Consider the following 22,788-nt stretch of genomic DNA (forward strand, 5'->3'; position numbering starts at 1 on the left):
TCTCCCTGTATCTTTTGCAAATTCTCAATCTTTAGAATTAAAAACTATCTTTAATGCCAAAATATTATGTCATATGTTTTAAACTGATCAGTTCACTCATTTTTTCAGGATTACTTATTCTTGAAAGTACTCTCATTTATGCTGGAATACAAATTTTGAGGTTACTTATTTACAACAATGTATGTGCCTTAAATATTGAGAGGTGACAATATATCTAATGGATTACTATACGAACAATATAATATATCTGAGACACCAAGCAGCCTCAAATTTGCTCATGAAATCTATTTCAGTGGCACTAGTAATTTAATCTAGAAACTAGAAGACAAGTTGCATAACGGAGTAATATTTAGTATTCAGCTATACTGTGAATATTATTTTTTGACAATCAGATATAGACACTTGAAAATTCCACAGTACTCTAGAGACCAAAAGGCACAGGTACAAGTGATTTATTATGTTTTTAAAAAATGATGAAGGGAATATTAATTCTGGAGGGCTTTTAATCAATTGAACACTATTATACACTAGAGGAAAAAAAATCTCCACAAACATTCCCTCACACAGCTGGTAGTTTTATGTTTACATAGTTATTATTATAGCAATTTTAAATGTTAATCTATGATACAATAATGTTACTTCAGAAAACATAAAAAATATAGTTTTTCAATAGCCATGCTCCCATTTTTGATGAAAGCTAGTCAGTTCATCCTAATGTTAGTTTGACACTTTGAAATGCACATGAGATGCAGTCCGCTCTGTAAATGCTGCAGGACAGAGGCCCTCAAACGGAGTAGACAGAGGGCTCTTCATCACTCAGGTCTGAGTCATCCTCATCTACCCTTTCAATGACTGACTTCTTCCCTTTACAGCAGGACACGATGAACCCAACGACGAACACCTGCAGAGGTAAATAAGCTGTATGTTATTTCTCAAACTTGAAATCTCCCAGAAAGCACTGACTTTAAAATCCAAATCCAACCACAAATGGGCCACTAACGGTCACGGCATCTCTGGGATGCCTGTACTTACCCCAAGAAAGGCCCAGTTTCCAAAGTAGTAGGCGGCACTGAAGAACCAGAACTTGTGAAGGAAGAGGTAGGTCCGGGTGACAGTACACTGATCTATAAAAGCAAATAAAGGACCAAGGTGAAGTCGTTTCTCTCTTGAAACAGACTATTAATACTTTACCTAAAAGGCTGTATTAACCAAAACTAAATCAGCTTTAGAGACAGGATGGAAATCTAGATCTATCTCCAAAGCTCACTCTTTCAATCACCGTAATATAACATGACATTTTTAAAAGCGAGCGCCACCAATATAATTCCTGCTGTTAGGTATAAAACAGTTGTATTGGCTAGTTCAATGTATCTAAACTAGAAAAAGCATTTTAACCTGGAATGTCAGACATGTCCTAAAACAAAACGGTTTTCCTGATGAAGAATGAAAAAAAGAAATGAAGAAAGCAAGCAGATGTGGTTAGTTATTAGGCTGCACTTTTCTAAGAATCCAATTAAGAGATTTTGGGGGGAACTTCCGTGGGGTCCAGTGGTTAACAATTTGCCTGACAATGCAGGAGACACGGGTTTGGTCTCAGGTCTGGGAATTAAGATCCCACACACCATAGGGCAACTAAACCTGCAAGCCACACGACCGAAGCCCATGCGCTCCAGAGCCCAGGCCCCACCAGGCAAGCCCACGCACTGCAATGAAGGCCCAGCACAGCCACGATAGATAGATAAGCTTTAACTGAATAATTAAAACAGTAAAGTGATGACACCTTTAAAAGGAGATCTTTTTGAGCTTACGAACGCTATTGAAAAGATGGCTGACTTGCTTACTCCCTGAACTTTAGATAGTATTTATTATAACTTGAATCTAAAAACAATCATTTATTTTTTTCCTTCAAAAAAACAAAAAAAAAACACACAACGTAACTCTTAAGGAGAAAGCAGCAGACTGGTTATTTGATCTTTGTGAGACTCCATATCATCTAAATTAACTGTTTCCATTGCTTACAAAGTCCTATAGGTATCTAACACATAACATCTAAGGAAATACTTGTCTATTAAAACAGTCTGTGGCATAGACTTCTGAAAAGCAGCATTTGGTCCTACTTTATCCCAGTCTCCTCCTCCCTTCCCGTGAAGCTCAGTGTGCCCTTCTGAATGGCTCAAGGCCCAGCTGGACTGAGAGCCTCTGCTTCCTGCAGGAAAACACGCAGTGTGGCAGGGACATGCCTTTTCTTCACGGACAGGACAGCCAGTCTAATGCCAACCACTGAACCCCAAGGGGGCCCCTGCACATCCCTCATTCTCTTTCTCAACAGAGAAGTCTAGAAGGAATAGTCGAAGCTTCCTAAGGAAAAACCAAGAAGGACTCGAACAGCAGTGTGGAACCAATGTTTCTCTCCCCTCAGTTCCGCAGTTCTGGCCCCCAAGGTGACGCCTTCACACCAGGCCCTGCACCTCAGGTAGCAGCAGAGACTCCTGGGCAGGAAAGCCACTGGTCAGTCGCTCTGCCCCCTCAGTGACGACAGAACGTGCTTCACAGGAAGGTAACTTACGAAATTTGTCACTTTTCCTGAGTGACAGATTGGCCTGAGTATTCCAGAGTACCCCTCAGAGTACCTGGCACTCATATTTATTATGACTGATGAAATAAACTAAATTGTTCAAAAGGGAGGTATTTTACTTAAAAATCATACTGATAACTAATGCATTTTCTAATTTCTTTTGACTAAAATCTGAGACGATTCCAAGGATGTTAAAACAAGATATGTGAATCCATGTGGAAAATGAAAGCATAACTGAAATGTCCAGCATGGGAAAAGAGGTGCAGACCCTGGTTTCACAGATTTGGTGTCAGCTCTCATTTGGCCACTTCTCTGCCACGTGACTCTGACCATTGACACTCCGTGCGTGTCACCACCTTTCCTTACAGGCTCATCCTAAAGACCAGATGAAGTCTGCAGAGTGGCAGTTCATATTAATTTTCTTTTTTCTTTTTTAAGATATAACCAAGCCCATGATAAAGAATATAGTTTTCAAGAGCTGTTCGAATGGTGCCAATAAAAACTCATCTTAAGATTTTAGAAGGTGACTAGCGCTCCTTAGCACTAAGGAAAATACTTGCTTAGCTATTAGCATCACGACTACTCTGGACATGTTCATTATTTTTCTGTCTCTACAGTCAAAACAGATACAAATGGATTTGGTTTTAATTTCAGTTCAATTCAGTTGCTCACTCGTGTCCGACTCTTTGCAGGCCTCCCTGTCCATCGTCAACTCCCAGAGTCCACCCAAACCCACGCTCATTGAGTCGGTGATGCTATCCAACCATCTCATCCTCTGTCGTCCCCTCCTGCCTTCAATCTTTCCCAGCATCAGTTCAGTTCAGTCGTTCAGTCGTGTCCAACTCTTTGCGACCTCATTAATCGCAGCACGTGAGGCCTCCCTATTCATCACCAACTCCCGGAGTTCACTCAAACTCATGTCCATCGAGTCAGTGATGCCATCCAGCCATCTCATCCTCTGCCATGCCCTTCTCCCCCTGCCCCCAATCCCTCAGACTCTTTTCAAATGAGTCAGCTCTTTGCATCATGTGGCCAAAGTATTGGAGTTTCAGTTTCAAAATCAGTCCTACCAATGAACAGCCAGGACTGATCTCCTTTAGGATGGACTGGCTGATCTCCTCGATGTCCAAGGGACTCTCAGGAGTCTTCTCCAACACCACAGTTCAAAAGCATCAATTCTTCAGTGCCCAGCTTTCTTTATGGTCCAACTCTCACATCCATACATGACTACTGGAAAAATCATAGCTTTGACTAGATGGAACTTTATGACAAAGTAATGTCTCTGCTTTTTAATATGCTGTCTTAGGTTTAATTTAAATGTGTATAATTCAGTAAAAGGATACTTGCTAAACAGTAACATACCTTTAAATAAAAACAACCAACTTGTAATGAAGAGAGGAGCAGGCTGTTTAAAAAACAAATGCCTGTTCACAATTAATTTAAAAACAGTATCTTTCATGGGTTAAGTACTACGTAAGCTCTGCTGTTCAAGCACAATCCTGTTTTTTAAAAAGTTATTCAACCCTCTCAACACTGCTAATGCTCTAAACTTAACCTTTCTAAAATAAGAGAGGAAAAAAAAAAGTATGATCATTGTATTCTGCTTTGTTGTTGAAAAGTGTGTAATAGCTTTTATACTTATCTTTATATGTATTTATCAGTATATTTATATGCACATAAAGGGGCAGATGTCCACAGAAGAATTCTGGTTAATAATCCTCATGCAAATATTTTATGTTCAAGCTACGACTCCACACTGAGTAATACATGGAGGGGCTTCTCTCCTCTTCCCCATCTGCCCTCTCCTAGCTGATCATCTGCATCACAGGTATCTAGGAGATCTAGAGAGGTCTTTCTACTGTTTTCTGAAACACTAAAATAAGTATTTTGAACTTGGTTTAACCTTCAAAGTAAACGTGAATTGCTCAATTTAGGAACGGCACTCTAAAATCACAGGTGTTCGAGAGACTCTGGCTGTAATTCCTCAAAGGGACACATAAACTTCCAGCTAAACCAAAGAGTGCATGTTAACAATTAAAAACTAAAAATAGGGGTTCAGAAAAAAGCTTTTTTTTTTTCTTCCAGATAAAGTGGCCATATGAAAAAGACCAAAATTAAAAGAGCCAAGAAAGGGCACGGAAGTTATCTGAAAAAAAAAAAAAAATCAAGACTTGACTCCTGCTTCTTCCACCTTCCCCCATCTATTCTCACTTATCAAACTAGATGAGTAACCAACAGAAAGTACAATTAAGCCTCTGTCTGTCATATAACAACCGCTTTTACAAATGTGCCCGGTAAGTTTTATATACTTATTTCCTTTTAGACTGCTGGTTATGTCACTGTTAGTGTACGCTGACTGCCACTAAGATAACCTTGGCTATTAACTGGAATAAACAGCACCTTCTACTTTAAATATGTTTTGAAAAACAACATTTAGTGCTGACTTAAGCCAATATTAAGCCATCATCATGTTACACCTTCACTGAAATCAAGTTAGAAGTCAGTCTATACTTGTGCTTTATTTATAAAATGAATCCTTATGATACATGATGTTGTAGAGGGAGGGTATCTGGGGAAATTTATGTGCCAGAGAATTTTAAAGCAATTTCTTTGACTAGTGGCAAAAGAACTGGGAGAAGACTGGATTCCTTAGAACAACGCTTCCTTTCTCATGGTTGCGTGTGATTATGCTAACTTTAGGTCTTGCTACTATTGGATATTTATAATAGATACAGAAATCTTAAATGTAAACAGGCTAAGCACCTTGGGCTTTACTGTGATATGATTAGGAATCATTTATCAAATGGTTCTGAGAAAGGGGAAAACATGCTGTTGGGATAGAAGGAAGGCTAGACCTGGGAATCTGAGGAGGTAAAGCCCTAGTTAATCATCACTGTCAAATGGATTTATAGCATATGAAATATACACAGAGAGAAAGAAATGAGAAACCAGCAACATATATCCAGTAAGAAAAGGGAGGGCAGAAGAAAATTTTAAAAATTTAAATATTTGCATAAAAACCAAAATTGTAGGTTTATCTTGAAATTCAACAAATGGCATATAGTTAAATCATGTTTTGTTAAATCTCACTGCAGGAACTGGGTAAAAGGGAAAGAAAGAGTTGGTGAACATCAAAAGTCATAGAAGTTCTAAAGGGAATAGATTATATTTTATGAATATATAAACTGTACCAGGCTAACAAAGCTAGTACTTGGCCACATGCTTTACACTGAAAAATAAAGTCTCATAGTGACTGTGTTAAGAACCAGTATAATTTGTGTTGAGCTTTGATTACATTTAAGTAAGTTTAATATACTTCAAAAGTGCTAAAATATGTACTGCTCCTTTAAGAAAGAATGTACCTAATTTCATTTTTCCTGACCATATAAAATATAGTCGGCCATACACAGCTTATAAAAGATAGTTCCAAAGGTAAGCATTAGCATACAAATGTAGGAATAATTGCAAACTGTATTAGTGAACTCTAAATTAATGAGATTTTCTATTACTCTTAATTGTCCAAGATAGTAAAATATACAGCAACTGCTTTCTAGTACCTTAACTTTTTCATAAAATAACAGCAATTTAAGAGGTATAGTAGAAAATATTACAGACAGAAAATTGAGATTTGGTTCTTGAGTCTGCTGTTTATATTTACTGTGAGATTCTGGATGGAGTCATTTAACGTATAAGTCAGTTTCTTTCTAAGTGTCATTGATATAATATCTGCTCTTGATGGACTGACCTTCCGAGATTTAAATTTAGAGAGAATTCTAAATATGATTTTTTAAAAAGGTTGATGTTTTATGAGTTAGAATCCTTAAGCAAGGATTTGTAGAAAGTAGCTGAGAAGTTTCACAAAACACCTGGGGCGCTTTAGCGTGGACTCCAGAAAACTGAGAAACCTTATGCCTAGTTAACTTCACTGTACTGTCCCTGCTGAACTTTCATCAACACAATCAAAATGTCACCTAGAAAAAGAACTGCGACAATAAACAGACTTTCTGTATCTCAAGCAAAATCCAAAAGAAACATGCTTTGATCAATACTTAATTTTCTGGTCTACATGGCTTCCCCAGTGGCTCAGTGGTAAAGGACTCGTCTGCCAACGCAGAAGACACGAGAGACACGGGTTCAATCCCTGGGTCAGGAAGAGCCCCTGGAGAAGGAAATGGCAACCCACTCCAGTACTCTTGCCTGGGAAATTCCCTGGACAAAGGAGCCTGGCGGGCCAGAGTCCACAGTGTCGCCAAGAGTTGTACATGACTGAGTGTGCAAACACACATGGCAACCCCACCTGACAGTGGGCACACTACATCTGGCCTTCTCAGCTGGATGTTCCCAGCCAACATCAGTGAGACCCTCTCCTGACTCCAGGCCTACCCAGAAACTATGTGACTGTAAAATTAGCTTTCCATACAGATTCCTTCTCTCTGGTGAGAATTCACTAACCGTGAGCCTCTAGCTTCTTTAATGTAATACTTCCTATGGTAAATTAATAAATTGCCATCTCGCTAATACTTTAGTTTACTCTCTCTTTACTTATCTGGAGTCAAATATAGATGCTGGAGATCAGGGTGTGACAGGATTCTTAAATAATAATTCTGTCTCATCACTCTAACTTCAATACTGCTTTGCCCCTTTGATGGGTAGAATTAAATTGAATGAGGCTATTGACACCAAGTTATTATTAGTCAAGCAAAATATTATAAGCTTACAGCACTTAACCATGAAGAACTATTTTAATTTGTTGAACACAAGAGGTTTACAAGAACAGTCATTTGCTTCCTGTCCTGTTTCCCAGGACCTCCTTACAGTTACATAACATGAATAAAGCCAGGAGCAACTGTTAACAGCAAACAGAAAGGGAGGAAGGCTGGTCGGTGACAGGAGACCTCAGCAATACTCTGGAAGATGGAAAGCCACACTGAGAAGGTCTCCAGTAAAACAGCTGGTTTCCTGCTCACTTATTTAAAAATACAGCTTAAGGATCAAGAAACCCCAATCACAGATATCCCGTGATGAGGCTTCCTAGTTCCTGATATTAAACACAAATTAATGTAAATATGGATAAATCATCAGATATCTACAGGAGGCTGTCAGCATGAGGGAAAGAACGAGATAAACAGAACTGTTTCAAGATGAACAGCACTGTAATTCTACTTAAATGCAATCATTAAGAAAAACGTTCAGTATCTTCATATACTGACAAGGATATTACATCATAAAACAAAGATGCTTGGGAAAAAATCAGAAACATAAAGTACCCCAAGGAAAGTACAAATGTGTTATATGAAATAAAAAATTCAGGGTATAGTTTGAAGATAAAACTGAGTACATACCTAAGAATCTAGAGCAAAACGGTAGGCAGAAAATATGAGATATGAGAAGAGACAGATGATCAATTGAAGACATCCAGGAACTAATGAACAAGAGCTCCCCAAAGGGAAAATGGAGAAAAGAGAAATTATCAAGTTAACTTCAAAAGAAGAAATAGATGCACTGGATTTCTCACCCATCAGAAATGAAACATAGATGGTACAATACTTTTAAAGTTCTAAAAGAAAATGATTTTTTACATAGCACAAACTGCCCAGCATATCAATTGTGAGGATGCTGATATCCAAGGACTTTTCAGATATATATTTTGTACAAAGCATTTCTTTTCTTTCTCTTTTTAAACTCTTGGAAAACTAGCTTTGGGAAGGAAATCCAGATAGAAGATATGGTTTCTAATGCATCCTAAGTTCAATAAGCAGAAATTGTAACATTAGAGCTAAACAGCACAATTAGAAAGCAATTGATCCAAATAAGAAAAGGGGTCAGCAGGTACTGAGCAGGAAGTTAATACAATGGATTTCATTCAATAGATAAAGTGACCCATTTCCCAGAATACTGGAAATAAAAGCAAAAATAAACAAATGGGATCTAATTAAAATTAAAAGCTTCTGCACAACAAAGGAAACTACACGCAAGGTGAAAAGACAGCCTTCGGAATGGGAGAAAATAATAGCAAATGAGGCAACTGACAAACAACTAATCTCAAAAATATACAAGCAACTCCTGCAGCTCAATTTCAGAAAAATAAACGACCCAATCAAAAAATGGGCCAAAGAACTTAGACATTTCTCCAAAGAAGACATACAGATGGCTAAGAAACACATGAAAAGATGCTCAACATCACTCATTATCAGAGAAATGCAAATCAAAACCACAATGAGGTACCATTTCACACCAGTCAGAATGGCTACGATCCAAAAGTCTACAAGCAATACATGCTAGAGAGGGTGTGGAGAAAAGGGAACCCTCCTACACTGTAGGTGGGAATGCAAACTAGTACAGCCACTATGGAGAACAGTGTGGAGATTCCTGAAAAAACTGGAAACAGAACTGCCTTATGACCCAGCAATCCCACTGCTGGGCATACACACTGAGGAAACCAGAATTGAAAGAAATACGTGTACCCCAATGTTCATTGCAGTACTGTTTATAATAACCAGGACATGGAAGCAACCTAGATGTCCATCAGCAGATGAATGGACAAGAAAGCTGTGGTACATATACACAATGAAGAAACACAAGCTGGAATCAAGATTGCCGGGAGAAATATTAATAAGCTCAGATATGCAGATGACACCACCCTTATGGCAGAAAGTGAAGAGGAACTAAAAAGCCTCTTGAGGACAGCGAAAAAGTTGGCTTAAAGCTCAACATTCAGAAAATGAAGATCATGGCATCCGGTCCCATCACTCCATGGGAAATAGATGGAGAAACAGTGGAAACAGTGTCAGACTTTATGTTTTTGGGCTCCAAAATCACTGCAGATGGTGACTGCAGCCATGAAATTAAAAAATGCTTACTCCTTGGAAGAAAAGTTATGACCAACCTAGATAGTATATTCAAAAGCAGAGACATTACTTTGCCGACTAAGGTCCGTCTAGTCAAGGCTATGGTTTTTCCTGTGGTCATGTATGGATGTGAGAGTTGGACTGTGAAGAAGGCTTAGCGCTGAAGAATTGATGCTTTTGAACTGTGGTGTTGGAGAAGACTCCTGAGAGTCCCTTGGACTGCAAGGAGATCCAACCAGTCCATTCTGAAGGAGATCCGCCCTGGGATTTCTTTGGAAGGAATGATACTAAAGCTGAAACTCCAGTACCCTGGCCACCTCATGTGAAGAGGTGACTCATTGGAAAAGACTTTGACGCTGGGAGGGATTGGGGGCAGGAAGAAAAGGGGACGACCAAGGATGAGATGGCTGGATGGCATCACTGACTCAATGGACGCAAGTCTGAGTGAACTCTGGGAGTTGGTGATGGACAGGGAGGCCTGGCATGCTGCAATTCATGGCGTCGCAAAGAGTTGGACACGACTGAGCAACTGAACTGAACTGAAAAAGAATACATTTGAATCAGTTCCAATCAGGTGGATGAAACTGGAGCCGATTATACAGAATGAAGTAAGCCAGAAAGGAAAACACCAATACAGTATACTAACACATATATATGGAATTTAGAAAGATGGTAATGATAACCTTGTATGCGAGACAGCAAAAGAGACACAGATGTATAGAACAGTCTTTTGGACTCTGTGGGAAACGGCGAGGGTGGGATGATTTGGGAGAATGGCACTGAAACATGTATAATATCATACAAGAAACGAATCGCCAGTCTAGGTTCAACGCAGGATACAGGATGCTTGGGGCTGGTGCACTGGGATGACCCAGAGAGATGGTATGGGGAGGGAGGTAGGAGGGGGTTCAGGATTGGGAACATGTGTACACCCATGGTGGATTCATGTTGATGTATGGCAAACCAACACAGTATTGTAAAGTAAAAAAAAAAAAAAAAGATAAAGTGGGCAGGAAGAGACAAGGTATTAGGTGATGTTAATCTTACGTTACTTCAGGAACATTTTTTAACAAGGTAAAAAAGGAACAAATTTTTAAAAGTGATTCAATTCTACAAACGCTGGTTAAACAAGACAGAAAAATATACTTCATATATATATATTAATATGTTTTCTTAATTCAAGGAGCTGACATTCCTACAAAAGAGTAGGATAGACATAAGATACATAAATGACTATAGATTAATACAGAGTAAAGGTCACACCATAAGAAGTAAAACTGCTACGGAATTCAAGTGGAAAAAAAAACAAAACTGTCCACATGTTTGGAGATTCAAAAAAGAGGGTCAGGTTGGAAAGAAACCTTGTAAGATCACCAGGAATGTGACTGACGAAGATGGGAGGAGTTGGGCAGAATCTGGCTGTGACATTTCCAGAACAATCAGTTGCAAAGCAACTATGGAAAAGATGACCAAGTTCAGAAAAAAGACTGGAAACACGCAGGATGGGTTAGAAAGCAGAACCCTTCAATCCCTGGTGGAACAGTGGTATAGGTGGTATAGGGGAATGGTTAAGGTTCCTACTAGAGAAGTGGCATTGGCAAATCACACTGGCTCTATCTTCAAAATCTACCCAGAATCTGACCACTTCCTGCAGTTCTACCACCACAAGCTCTGCCTTGGACTCCTGCAAACGTCCTATCAATTCATCTTTGCCCTTGGTTTATTATAGTCTATCTCAGGGGCTAGAACACTATACCCCAGAAGGATTCACTCGGTCCATCACTTGTTTTTTTAAGTTATGCTAAAACATGACACGCTGTCCACGGCAACCTCTATGTTTCGGGGCACAGCTGAGCAGTGTGGACACTACCTCAGGCCCCACAGAGCCTAAAATGTTTATTAACTGGTCTCTTACAGAAAAACAGTTCCCACACCCTGGTCTACATGCAACACAGTAGTCAGAGTAACCCCCTGAGGATGTAAAGCCCATCAGGTCACCTGCTCACAGTCTTCTAGACTTCCTGTCTGAGCTTAAAAGATGAATGAAGTCCTTCTCTTTGATGACTGGCCCTTCCTCCTCCCTTCCTGACCTCTTGCCCCCAAACCTCTGTACCTGCTGTCACCATGGCCAGCAGCGCTTCTCTGCAGGCATCTGCCCCCCTTCCAGGTATCTGACCTCACATCCCTCAGGCCATTTTGACCAGATGTCCGCTTCTCAGTAAGGATTTCCTTTCTGCCCTACTCAACATTTCAAACCATCCCTCCTTCCGGGCACCACTTACTCTCCTCTGGTACTTTTTCTCCATAATGATTACTGCCTGATACACTTATTTGTCTCCTTCTAAATAAGCTCCGTGGGGACAGCACATCTGAGCTTTGTTCACTAGTCTCACTAGCTCTGTATCAGTAGTATTTAGAATAGTGCCTACCAAATAATAGATACCAGTTTAAAAAGTTAACTGAAAAAGCAAGGAAATGAGATGAGAATAATAGATGAGAAAAACAGATAAGAAAAATAGATGAGAAAAATTAAATAGTCCTTTTCCTTCAATGACTACACCAAAGCCTTTGACTGTGTGGATCACAACAAACTGGAAAATTCTTAAAGAGATGGGAATATCAGACCACATTACCTGCCTCCTGAGAAACCTGTATGCAGGTTAAGAAGCAATAGTTAGAATATGGAACAATGTACTGGTTCAAAATAGGAAAAGGAGTACATCAAGGCTGTCTATTGTCACCCTGCTTATTTAACTTCTATGCAGAGTACACCATGAAAACTGCTGGGCTGGATGAAGCTCAAGCTGGAATCAAGATTACAGGGAGAAATATCAATAACCTCAGATATGCAGATGACACCACCCTAATGGCAGAAAGCAAAGAGGAAATAAAGAGCTTCTTAATGAAGATGAAGGAGAAAAGTGCAAAAGCTGACTTAAAACTGAACATTCCAAACCACCAAGATTATGGCATCCAGCTACATCCCTTCACGGCAAATAGATGGGGAAAAAATGGAAACAGTGACAGACTATTTTCTTGGGCTCCAATATCACTGCAGATGATGACTGCAGCCATGAAATTAAAGGACACTTGCTTCTTGGAAGAAAAGCTATTGTAAACTTAGACAGCATATTAAAAAGCAGAGCCATCACTTTGCCGACAGAGGTCTGTATAGTCAAAGTCATGGTTTTTCCAGTAGTCATGTATGGATGTAAAAGCGGGACCACAAAGAAGGCTGAGCACTGAACAAATGATGCTTTTGAACTGTGGTGCTGGAGAAGACTCTCTAGTCCCTTGGACAGCACGGAGATCAAACCAGTCAATTTTAAAGGAAATCAACCCTGAATGGAAGCACTGATGCTGAAGCTCCAATACTTTGGCTGCTTGATACAAAGAGGTGATTTATTGGAAAAGACCCTGATGCTGGGAAAGATGGAGGGCAGGAGGAGAAGGGGTCAAAAGAGGATGAGATGGTTGGATGGCATCACTGACTCAATGGACTTGAGTTTGAACAAACTCTGGGAGATAGTGAAGGAAGGGAAGCCTGGTATGCTGCAGTCCTGGGGTCTCAAAGAACTGGACACAACTGAGTGACTGTACAACAACCGCAAATAGAATCTTGGAAATTAAGCCATTTATACATTTTAGAATTTCAAGACACACAGGACTGTGACTCTCAGTATTATGAAAACTGATATGTCAATATCTTCCAAATGTGTTTAAACTGTGAAGGCTGTTATTAATTTTGTATTCCTTAAATAAATAGGATAGCATTCTAAATAAGCCTATCCAAACTATTATAATTCTAGGTGACCTCATTTATCCGCATCTTTAGACTAAATCTAACTGTCCTAAACTATCTCGTCCCCTCCCTCCAAATGTGCAGAGTATAAGACAAAAAGACCATGTAGTATTTTTAAAGGCCACTGCTCCACGTACTTGAGTCAGAGGGAAAGAATGACTTATATTCTCTCAAATTGGATCTTCTTATTACAAAACTCCAGAGAGCTAAAATTAATTAGCTTCACTTAATATGAAGTAGGTAGGAGGTATTAAATCTGAAGTCCATATTCAAACCTGTCTTTTAAATCCACAAAGGAAGAGTTTGGTACCATTTTCATTTCAAATTATGTTTACAGATCACCCACTTGGGCACTCAGCTCCACATGAGACATTAAAAAATACTGTCATCACAGAGCATCAGTGTCCATTCTTAATCTCAGGCCATAAGGCTAAGGTTCTAATGAAACTCCTTGACCAGCTTCATCTCAGCCTGTCAAAACTAGCTCTCCTTAAAATGAACTTTTTATTTAAAACTATACATCAAACATCAAGTGTATAGTAACTCCTCTAATGAAATTGGGTTTAAACAGAAATAAGTCTTTCCTGCAAAACACATTTTTCTCTTTTTTTGCTTAGAGGTAAAGTATAGATGGAAAAAAAAAAAATCACCTGAATCCATTGTTAGTGATAATGTGAGTATTTGAGCAATATTGCTTAGTCACGTTGACTTCTAAATAAAGTTGACCTCTAAATAAAATTTCCTGGAACCAAGTAGAAAGAAACATTTCATATTCCAGGAAAAAAACTGCTACCAAGGTGTTGAGACTTACATTTTTTCAAAGTCTCAGAAACTACCCTCTCCACTGCCACTTTTCAACAAACTGGAAGGAAAAAGGTCTTCTCTACAACCAATAGTTACTGGGCAGATAGATGCATGCCACTATCTGGACTCTCATTGTTTTCATTCTTAAAAAGGCTTATTAATGTTTTTTTCTTTAATTATAGAATAAAAGCCACTTATTAACAACAACAAACAATGAATACTTATTTCTTGTCCTTATTCCACATTTTGTCCTCTGAGGTACAGACTGACTTTTATATGCTGTTTGTGTATACATATATATATAATGTATATATTTATGATGCAGAGCTGATTTACACTGCTAATTTCTGCTGTACAGTGAAGTGACTCAGTTATACATGTATATATATATATATATATATATATATATACATCTTTTAAATATTTTTTTCCATTTTGTTTCATCTTAAGACATTGAATAGAGTTCCCTGTGCTATACAAAAGCTGAAGTTACAATACTTTGGCCACCTGACATGAAGAGCCAACTCAGTAGAAAAGACCCTAATGCTGGGAAGATGGACGGCAGGAAGAGAAGAGGGCAACCGAGGGTGAGATGTTTGGATGGCATCACCGACTTAATGAACATGAATCTGAGCAAACTCTAGGAGATAGTGAAGGACAGGGAAGCCTAGTATGCTACAGTCCATGGAGTTGCAAAGAGTCGGACACGATTTAGCAACTGAACAACAACAAAATACAGTAGAACCCTGTTGTTTATTATTCTGTATATAAGAGTTTACATCTGCTAATCCCAACCTCTCAATTCATGCCTCCCCAAACTTCCCCAGCCCATGGCATCCATGTCCCTGAGTCTGTTTCTGTTTTGTAGACAGGTTCACCTGTGTTACATTTTATACTCCAAATCTAAATGGCATCATATAGTATTTGCCATCTGTTTTCTTACTTCCCTTAGGATGATAATCTCTAGTTTGCATCAGTGTTGCTGCAAATGGCAGTATTTCATTGTTTTCACGGCTAGCAGTATTCCACTGTACACGTGCACCCCATCTTCTTTATCCATTCCTCTTGACGGACATCTAGGCTGTTCCCATGTCCTGGCTTTGGTGGACAGTGCTGCTATGAACACAGAAGTGCATGTATCTTTTTGAATTATAATTTTATCTGGATACAGCCCCACAAGTAGGATTGCTGGATCATATGCTAACTCTAATTTTAGTTTTCTGAGGAACTAACTTTCTCTCCTCCATAGCGTCTTTACCAACAGTGCAAGAGGGTTCCCTTTTCTCCATACTCTCTCCAGCATTTGCTATTTGTAAAATTTTCAATGATGGACATTCTGATAGTTGTGAGATGACACCTTATTGTAGTTCATTTCTCTAATAATTAGCGATGATGAACATCTTTTCATGTGCACTGGCCATCTGCCTGTCTTCTTTGGAGAGATGTGTATTCAGGTCTTCTGCTCACTTTTTAATTGGTTTGTTTTGTTGCTGTTGAACTGTATGAGCTGTTTGTGTATACTGGAAATTAATCCTGTATTGGTCACATTATTTGCAAATATTTTCTCCTATTCTATAGGTTATCTTTCCATTTTGTTTATGGTTTCCTTTGCTGTGCAAAAGCTTGGAAGTCTGACGAGGTCCCATTTGTTTATTTTTGTTCTTATTTCGATTGCTTGGGAGACTGACCTAAGAAGACACTGGTATGATTTATGTCAGAGTTTTGCCAATGTTTTCTTTTAGGAGTTTTTTGTTGCGATGTCTTATGCTTAAGTCTTTAACTCATTTTGAGTTTATTTTTGTGTATGGTGTGAGGCTGTGCCTAACTTCATTGATTTATATGCAGCTAAACTTAGTGACTAAGCATACATGCACATCCAACTTTCCCAGCACCACTTGCTAAAGAGACCACTGTTTCTCCATTGTAGATCCTTGTCTATTCTGTCAAAGACTGACTGACTGTAGGTGTGTGGGCTTATTTCTGGGCCCTCTGCTCTGATTCATTGATCCACATGTCTGCTGCTTTTGTGCCAGTATCAAGCTATTTGGATTACTGTAGCTTTGTAGTATTTGAAGTCTGGATGGGTTATGCCTCCTGCTTTCTTCTTTTTCTTCAGGATTGCTTTGGCAATTCTGGGTCTTTTATGTTTCCATATAAATTTTAGGATTATTTGTTCTAGTTCTGTGAAAAACATCCAGGGTAATTTGATAGGGATTGCATTAAATCTGTAGATTGCTCTGGGTAGTATGGTCATTTTAACAATATTAATTTTTCCAAGCCAAAAGCATGGGATACCTTTCCGAACTCTTTTAATCATCTTCAATTTCCTTTATTAACATTTTTATAGTTCTCGGCATATGTCTTTCACCTTCTTGGTCAGGTTTACCTCTAAGTATTTTATTTTTGAGGATGCGATATTAAAAGGTAATATTTTTCTACATTCCTTTTCTGTTATTTCATTATTAGTGTAAAGAAATGCAACCAACTTCTTTATATTAAAAGAATATAAAGAATATAAATATAAGAATATAAAGGTATCCTGCTAGCTTGCTGAATTCATTTATCAGTTCGAGTAGTTTTTGTGTAGCGACTTGAGGGTTTTTATACATAGTGTCATGCTATATGCATATAAGAGCAATTTTGCCTCTTCCCTTCCAATCTGGATCCCTTTTTTCTTCTTTCACTTGTCCGACTGCTGTTAGGATTTCCAATGCTATGTTGAATAGAAGAGGTGAGAGTGAGCATCCTTGTCTTGCACCAGATTTTAGCACAAAGGCTTTCAGCTTTACCACTGAGTATTGTGTTGGTTGTAAACATCTTTCATTATGCTGAGATATGTTCCCTCTATATCCACTATGCTAAAAATTTTTATTACAAATGGATACTGAATTTTGTCAAAGGCTTTCTCTGTGTCTACGGAGATGCTCGTGTGATTTCGGTCTTTCCTTAACATGCTGTATCACACTGATTGATCTGCATATACTGGACCATCTCTGTAAAGTTGCAGCTTTACTTTTACATGCACAAAACATAAAACATGAGATAATATATACACTCTTCCACTATCATCATGTGGTGAATATTTTTCTGTGAAAACATACAAAGCTGTATTAAACACTGTATGTAATATATTTCAAGTGTCCTCACTGATGGGTATAGTTTGCTATTTCTCATCTAACCTTGATGGGAAGTAGAAAATGGTTAGTATTGGAAAAGTAAGACAATGCAAAAAAGATTTCAAGATTTCTGAGTAAATAAATAGTTGAGGGCACACAAAAGGCATAGGACAACTTTTCCTACCCTATGACATGAGAGTAACATGTGGAAAAGCTGAACGGAAGAGAGCAGGAGAGGAGCTCAGTCTTGGAACTGAGATTTGAGAGGTTGGCAGGACACGCATTTCATTATATGTAAACCAGATGGTGGTTAAAAAGCAGAAACAGAAATCTAAGATTCTTAATTTACTGATTAAATTATTAAATTCCCCTTAAATTATCCAGCATCACTAGGCTTATTTATTGTCAACTGTCAATACTTCAAAACACGACTTAGAAAACCTCATCCATTTAGTAAAACTATATTTATTAGACTAAATACTGTGAGGGAGAATAAGAACGGGAAAGGCAAAGAGTATTTATAAGGTTTAAGGGCCTGGGCTGGGCCACTTTAATCGAGGTCGTAAAAGGTGGACAACTACATTTGGGCTACGCTTATGACACAAGTTTTACATTGGTGGATGCAGTGAAATGACAAGTCTCAAAGCAAGCCTTCTGAGGCTACCGGTCTTGGTAAGGAGGCTACTGGAGCTGTTTCAGTCTGGGTCGTCAGCCATTTGTGTCTGTCCTCAGCGGTGTTTGCCCCGAGGGCAGAGGCACGCGTCTGTGTGTCTGCTGAGCATTAGCAACGCGATATTGGTGTCAGTTCCTCACATTTTATGGGATTCAAAAGCTTTTAAAACTGAGCAACATTTGGGAACCATTAAGACTTTAGATGGTCTACTACGAATTGGTACAACAGAATGCCCTGGAATAGATAAAATGTTGGCGTTAGAGTACATATGGAAAATATCCAGAAAGAAAGTGCTAGGTTTCTGACACTATCCTAAGAAACAATTTTGATTAGAATATCCTGTTTTAGCTCACGGTTTTCAAAGCAAATGCTTCACATAAGAAAGTGTGGAAATTGCTCTATCTTTAAAAATAAGTGAGAACTTTATAAGACTATCTTGAATTGTTTAAGTTGAATTTTATCACCAAATACAGAATATCATCTTTGAATTTAAATTGGTGGGTTATTTAAAATATGAAAAAATTCAACAAGCCTTAAAGTACTATGCTCTTTTGGAGGTTTAATTTCTGAAGAGTTTTTAATATGTTCTTTGTGGATTTAACCTGTCCTTTTACAGAACCTCAAACGGAATACATTCTATAAACCAAGTCAAAGAATGACTCAGGGAGAATAAGAATGGGAAAGGCAAAGAGTATTTATAAGGTTTAAGGGCCTGGACTGGGCCACTTTAATCAAGGTCATAAAAGGTGGAGATATGTCTATAATTAAATCAAGGTTTATTTGATGCTAACAATTTATATCAGAAATGACAGGAAAATGTGAGAGATGAATTATGTTTAGCAGATTCAAAACTGAAATTACACACAAAAGATCAACTCACTTTCACAAGAAGATACACCTTTTAATCTAAATTGCTAGGGAGTTACCACATAGCATACATTATATTCACTAATTCTTACGTTCAAAATATGTTCCTGTATTTTGTGGGGCAAAATACATCATGCTGAAACACTCACTGTGCATATAAATTTAAATTTTTGGAATTTAAGAAAAATCACATCTATTAATAGAAGTGTAAATTTTTAGAAGGATGTATACATGAAGTCACTTCAGTCCTGTCTGACTGTATGCGACCCTATGGACTGTAGCCAGACAGGCTCAGCTGTTCACTGGATTTTCCAAACAAGAATATTGCAGTGGGTTGCCATTTCTTTTTCCATAAAAGGAGGTAATTAATGTATAATTATATAAATAATGTAATTATAATTCTACTAAAAAAGGTAATTAGAAGTGGTTTTCTTATTAATTCCATATCCTGGCCTGCATTTAGAAATGTCAGCTTTTAGAATACTGAAAGGCAAAGGAGAAAACGAAAGCTATATCCCTCTGAAGGCAGAGCTCCAAAGAATATCAAGGAGAGATAAGAAAGCCTTCCTAAGTGAACAATGCAAAAACATAGAGAAAATGAAAGAATGGGAACTCGTCAAGAAAATTAGATACCAAGGGAACATTTTATGTGAATATGGGCACAATTAAAGACAGAAAACATATGGACTTAACAGAAGAAGATATTAAGAAGAGGTGGCAAGAATACATAGAAGAACTATACAAAAAAGATCTTAATGACCCAGACAACCATGATGGTGTGATCACTCACCTAGAGCCAGACATCTTGGAGTGCAAACTCAAGTGGGCTTTAGGAAGCATCCCTATGAACAAAGCTAGTGGAGGTGATGGAATTCCAGTTGAGCTATTTCAAGTCCTAAAAGATGATGCTGTGAAAGTGCTGCACTCAATATGCCAGGAAATTTGGAAAACTCAGCAATGGCCACAGAATGGAAAAGGTCAGTTTTCATTCCAATCCCTAAGAACAGAAATGCCAAAGAATGTTCAAACTACTGCACAATTAAACTCTTCTCACACGTTAACAAAGTAATTCTCAATATTCTCTAAGCTAGGCTTCATTACATGAACCGTGAACTTCCAGATGTTGAAGTTGGATTTAGAAAAGGCAGAGGAACCAGAGATCAAACCACCAACATATGTTGGATCACAGAAAAAGCAATAGAGTTCCAGAAAAACATCTATTTCTGCTTCACTGATTGACTACACCAAAGTCTTTGACTGTGTGGGTCACAACAAACTGTGGAAAATTCTTAAAGAGATGGGAATACTGGACCACCTGATCTGCCTCCTGAGAAATCTGTATGCAGGTCAAGAAACAACCATTAAAACCAGACATGGAACAACAGACTGGTTTCAAACTGGGAAAGGAGTATGTCAAAGCTGTATATTATTACCTTGCTTATTAAACTTATATGCAGAGTACATTATGCAAAATGCTGGGCTAGATGAAGCACAAGCTGGAATCAAGACTGCCAGGAGAAATACCAATAACCTCAGATAAGCAGATGATACCACCCCTATGGCAGAAAGCAAAGAGAAGCTAAAGAGCTTCTTGATGAAAGTGAAAGAGGAGTGAAAAAGTTGGCTTAAAACTCAACATTCAGAAAACTAAGATCATGGCATCTGGTCCCACCACTTCATGGCAAATAGATGGGGAAACAATGGAAACAGTGACAGACTATTTTCTTGGGCTCCAAAATCACTGCAGATGGTGACTGCAGCCATGAAATTAAAAGATGCTTGCTCCTTGGAAGAAAAGCTATTAAACCTAGACAGCATATTAAACAGCAGAGACATTACTTTGCCGACAAAGGTCTCTCTAATCAAAGCTGTGGTTTTTCCAGTACTCATGTATGGATGTGAGAGTTGGACTGTGAAGAAGGCTGAGCACCGAAGAATTGATGCTTTTGAACTGTGGTGTTGGAGAAGACTCTTGAGAGTCCCTTGGACTGCAAGGAGATCCAACCAGTCCATTCTGAAGGAGATCAGCCCTGGGGTTTCTTTGGAAAGAATGATGCTAAAGCTGACGCTCCATTACTCTGCCCACCTGAGGGGCCATTATAAAAGACCCTGATGCTGGGAAAGACTGAAGGCAGGAGGAGAAGGAGACGAAAGAAGATGAGATGGTTAGATGGCATCACCAACCCAATCGACATGAGTTTGAACAAGCCCCCAGAGATGGTGAAGGACAGGGAAGCCTGGCATGATGCAGTCCTTGGGGTTGCAAGGAGTAGCACATGACATAGCGACTGAACAATAACAACAGCCATCTGGTAGTATACAGTGGGCCTCTTTTTTTTCCCTCTCTTTTATCTTCTTCTCAACATAAATATTTCCTTCTGTTTTCTGAACCGTACATTGTGCGATTTAGCCACTTAACACAGCATTGTTTACAAGATGGACCTTCTCTTACATAACCAGAGAAGAGCTATTAAATTTAAGACTTTTAATACTGGTATTATATTTTTAAAAATTGGCTCTACAGCCCATACTGCAACATGTCATTTATCTGAGTGTATTCTTCCTAGTACATTCATCCCTTAAGGGCAGCACCAAATCCTGGACCACATATCACATTTGGTTGCGATGTCTTTTTTTTAAATATAAATTTATTTATTTTAATTGGAGGCTAATTACTTTACAATATTGTATTGGTTTTACCATACTTCCCTGAACCTGTGAGCTCCTCAGCCTCTGGTCTCCAATGACACTGACGGATCTAAAGCACCGCTTTTACAGCATGGCTGTTAGCCATCAGCCTGGGTCTGGGTTCTGTTTCCTCATGATCTGAGCCCCATCTCTGATCGTCCCAGGCAGTCATGCCCAGAGGCACAGGCCATGCTGCAGGGTGTCCATCTTGTTTACCAGGTGGGGCCTGTGCCCATTTTCCTCTGAGATGAGCTACCTCAGCTACCCCTTTTTCTCCCACAGTTAGTGAATGGTTAAGTGGAGATGGCTCGTTGTGGTTTTACTCTGTAGTTCTCTACACTGAGTTTCATTTCAATAATGTATGTTCATTTTCAAACACTGTATTTGGTCCATTTATAAATTTGCTAGGGTTTCATTCATTCTTTCTTTAATACTTTGCTGTCCTCTGCAGTATGCTGATCTGGTCTTATTTCTTTCATCATAGTCAGCTGTTCCATAATCTGTGTTGATAGTTCCAGGATCAGAGCTTGGCAGGTCTCTCTCTGCTCTCTGCAACTTCTGTTCGCTCTCTTATGCGTGGTGCTTTGCCTCCTTGTGTGCTTGGATATTTGACTCTGACATCTTCACTTGCGTTCCTTTGTGGGAATTCTGTGAAGCCAAGAATTAAGGTACGCTCCTCTTGTGAGAATTATACTTCCTTGCACCATTTACTGCACTGCCAGTCTGAAACTGCAGTGAAACAAATTCACTCTGCTGGCGTGCATTTGGCCTGCATAGCTGCAAAGTGCTAGTCTGCAGCTACAATTTCTTAGGAGTCTGGTTCTTTCCCCTTGTTCTTGACACTAAGGTCAACTTTGCTTTCCATATTTTGCAAGTAATATATTTAACTTTACTTGTGGTTCACCCTCACGTGATGGTGCCATCTTCAGGAGAGGGAGGGGCTTCACTTTGTAAGAAGCTCTGTTTCCTATGAGATGCCAACCACACACACAGGCTCTAGACTGTGCTGTCCAACGTAACACCCACTGGAAACATGCGACTTTTCAGCACTTGACAAAATTTCTAATATTACACACTTTTAATTAATTTAAACTAAAAACTGAAGCAGTACTTTAGTAGAACTGTATTTCACCTTTAACTTACTTAAATTGTCACATTAAGTTACTTAATGAAAATTTAGTGTTTGAATTAAAATGTCCCTTAAGTATAAGATACATACCAGGTATCAAAGGCTTGGTATGAAGTAGGATACAACCTACGATATAGAGAAGGCTCTAGGACACCCCTTTGTTTACCTGCAAAACAGCCACTAGACACAAGCCCCCAACATTCTCAGCCTTCGCTTCACGAAAGATTAGCTGAGCTATTTGTCCACACTGATCAATCAGAACAAGCGACTTGTTGATCTGACTTAA

General features: G+C 38.8%; 1 protein-coding gene across 1 annotated transcript in view; it reads right to left on the minus strand.

Moving 5' to 3' along the window:
• Positions 436-22,788, minus strand: part of LMBRD1 (LMBR1 domain containing 1) — a 143,759-nt gene continuing 121,406 nt past the window's right edge. The window contains exons 15-16 of the mRNA XM_018058813.1: positions 1,033-1,124; positions 436-901 (exon numbers count right to left, since the gene is read on the minus strand). Coding sequence (XP_017914302.1) covers positions 785-901; positions 1,033-1,124 — 209 coding nt within the window. The 3' untranslated portion in view covers positions 436-784. The remainder of the gene's footprint in view (positions 902-1,032; positions 1,125-22,788) is intronic.

Source organism: Capra hircus, chromosome 14 (genome assembly GCF_001704415.2).
Source record: "Capra hircus breed San Clemente chromosome 14, ASM170441v1, whole genome shotgun sequence".
NCBI lineage: Eukaryota > Metazoa > Chordata > Mammalia > Artiodactyla > Bovidae > Capra > Capra hircus.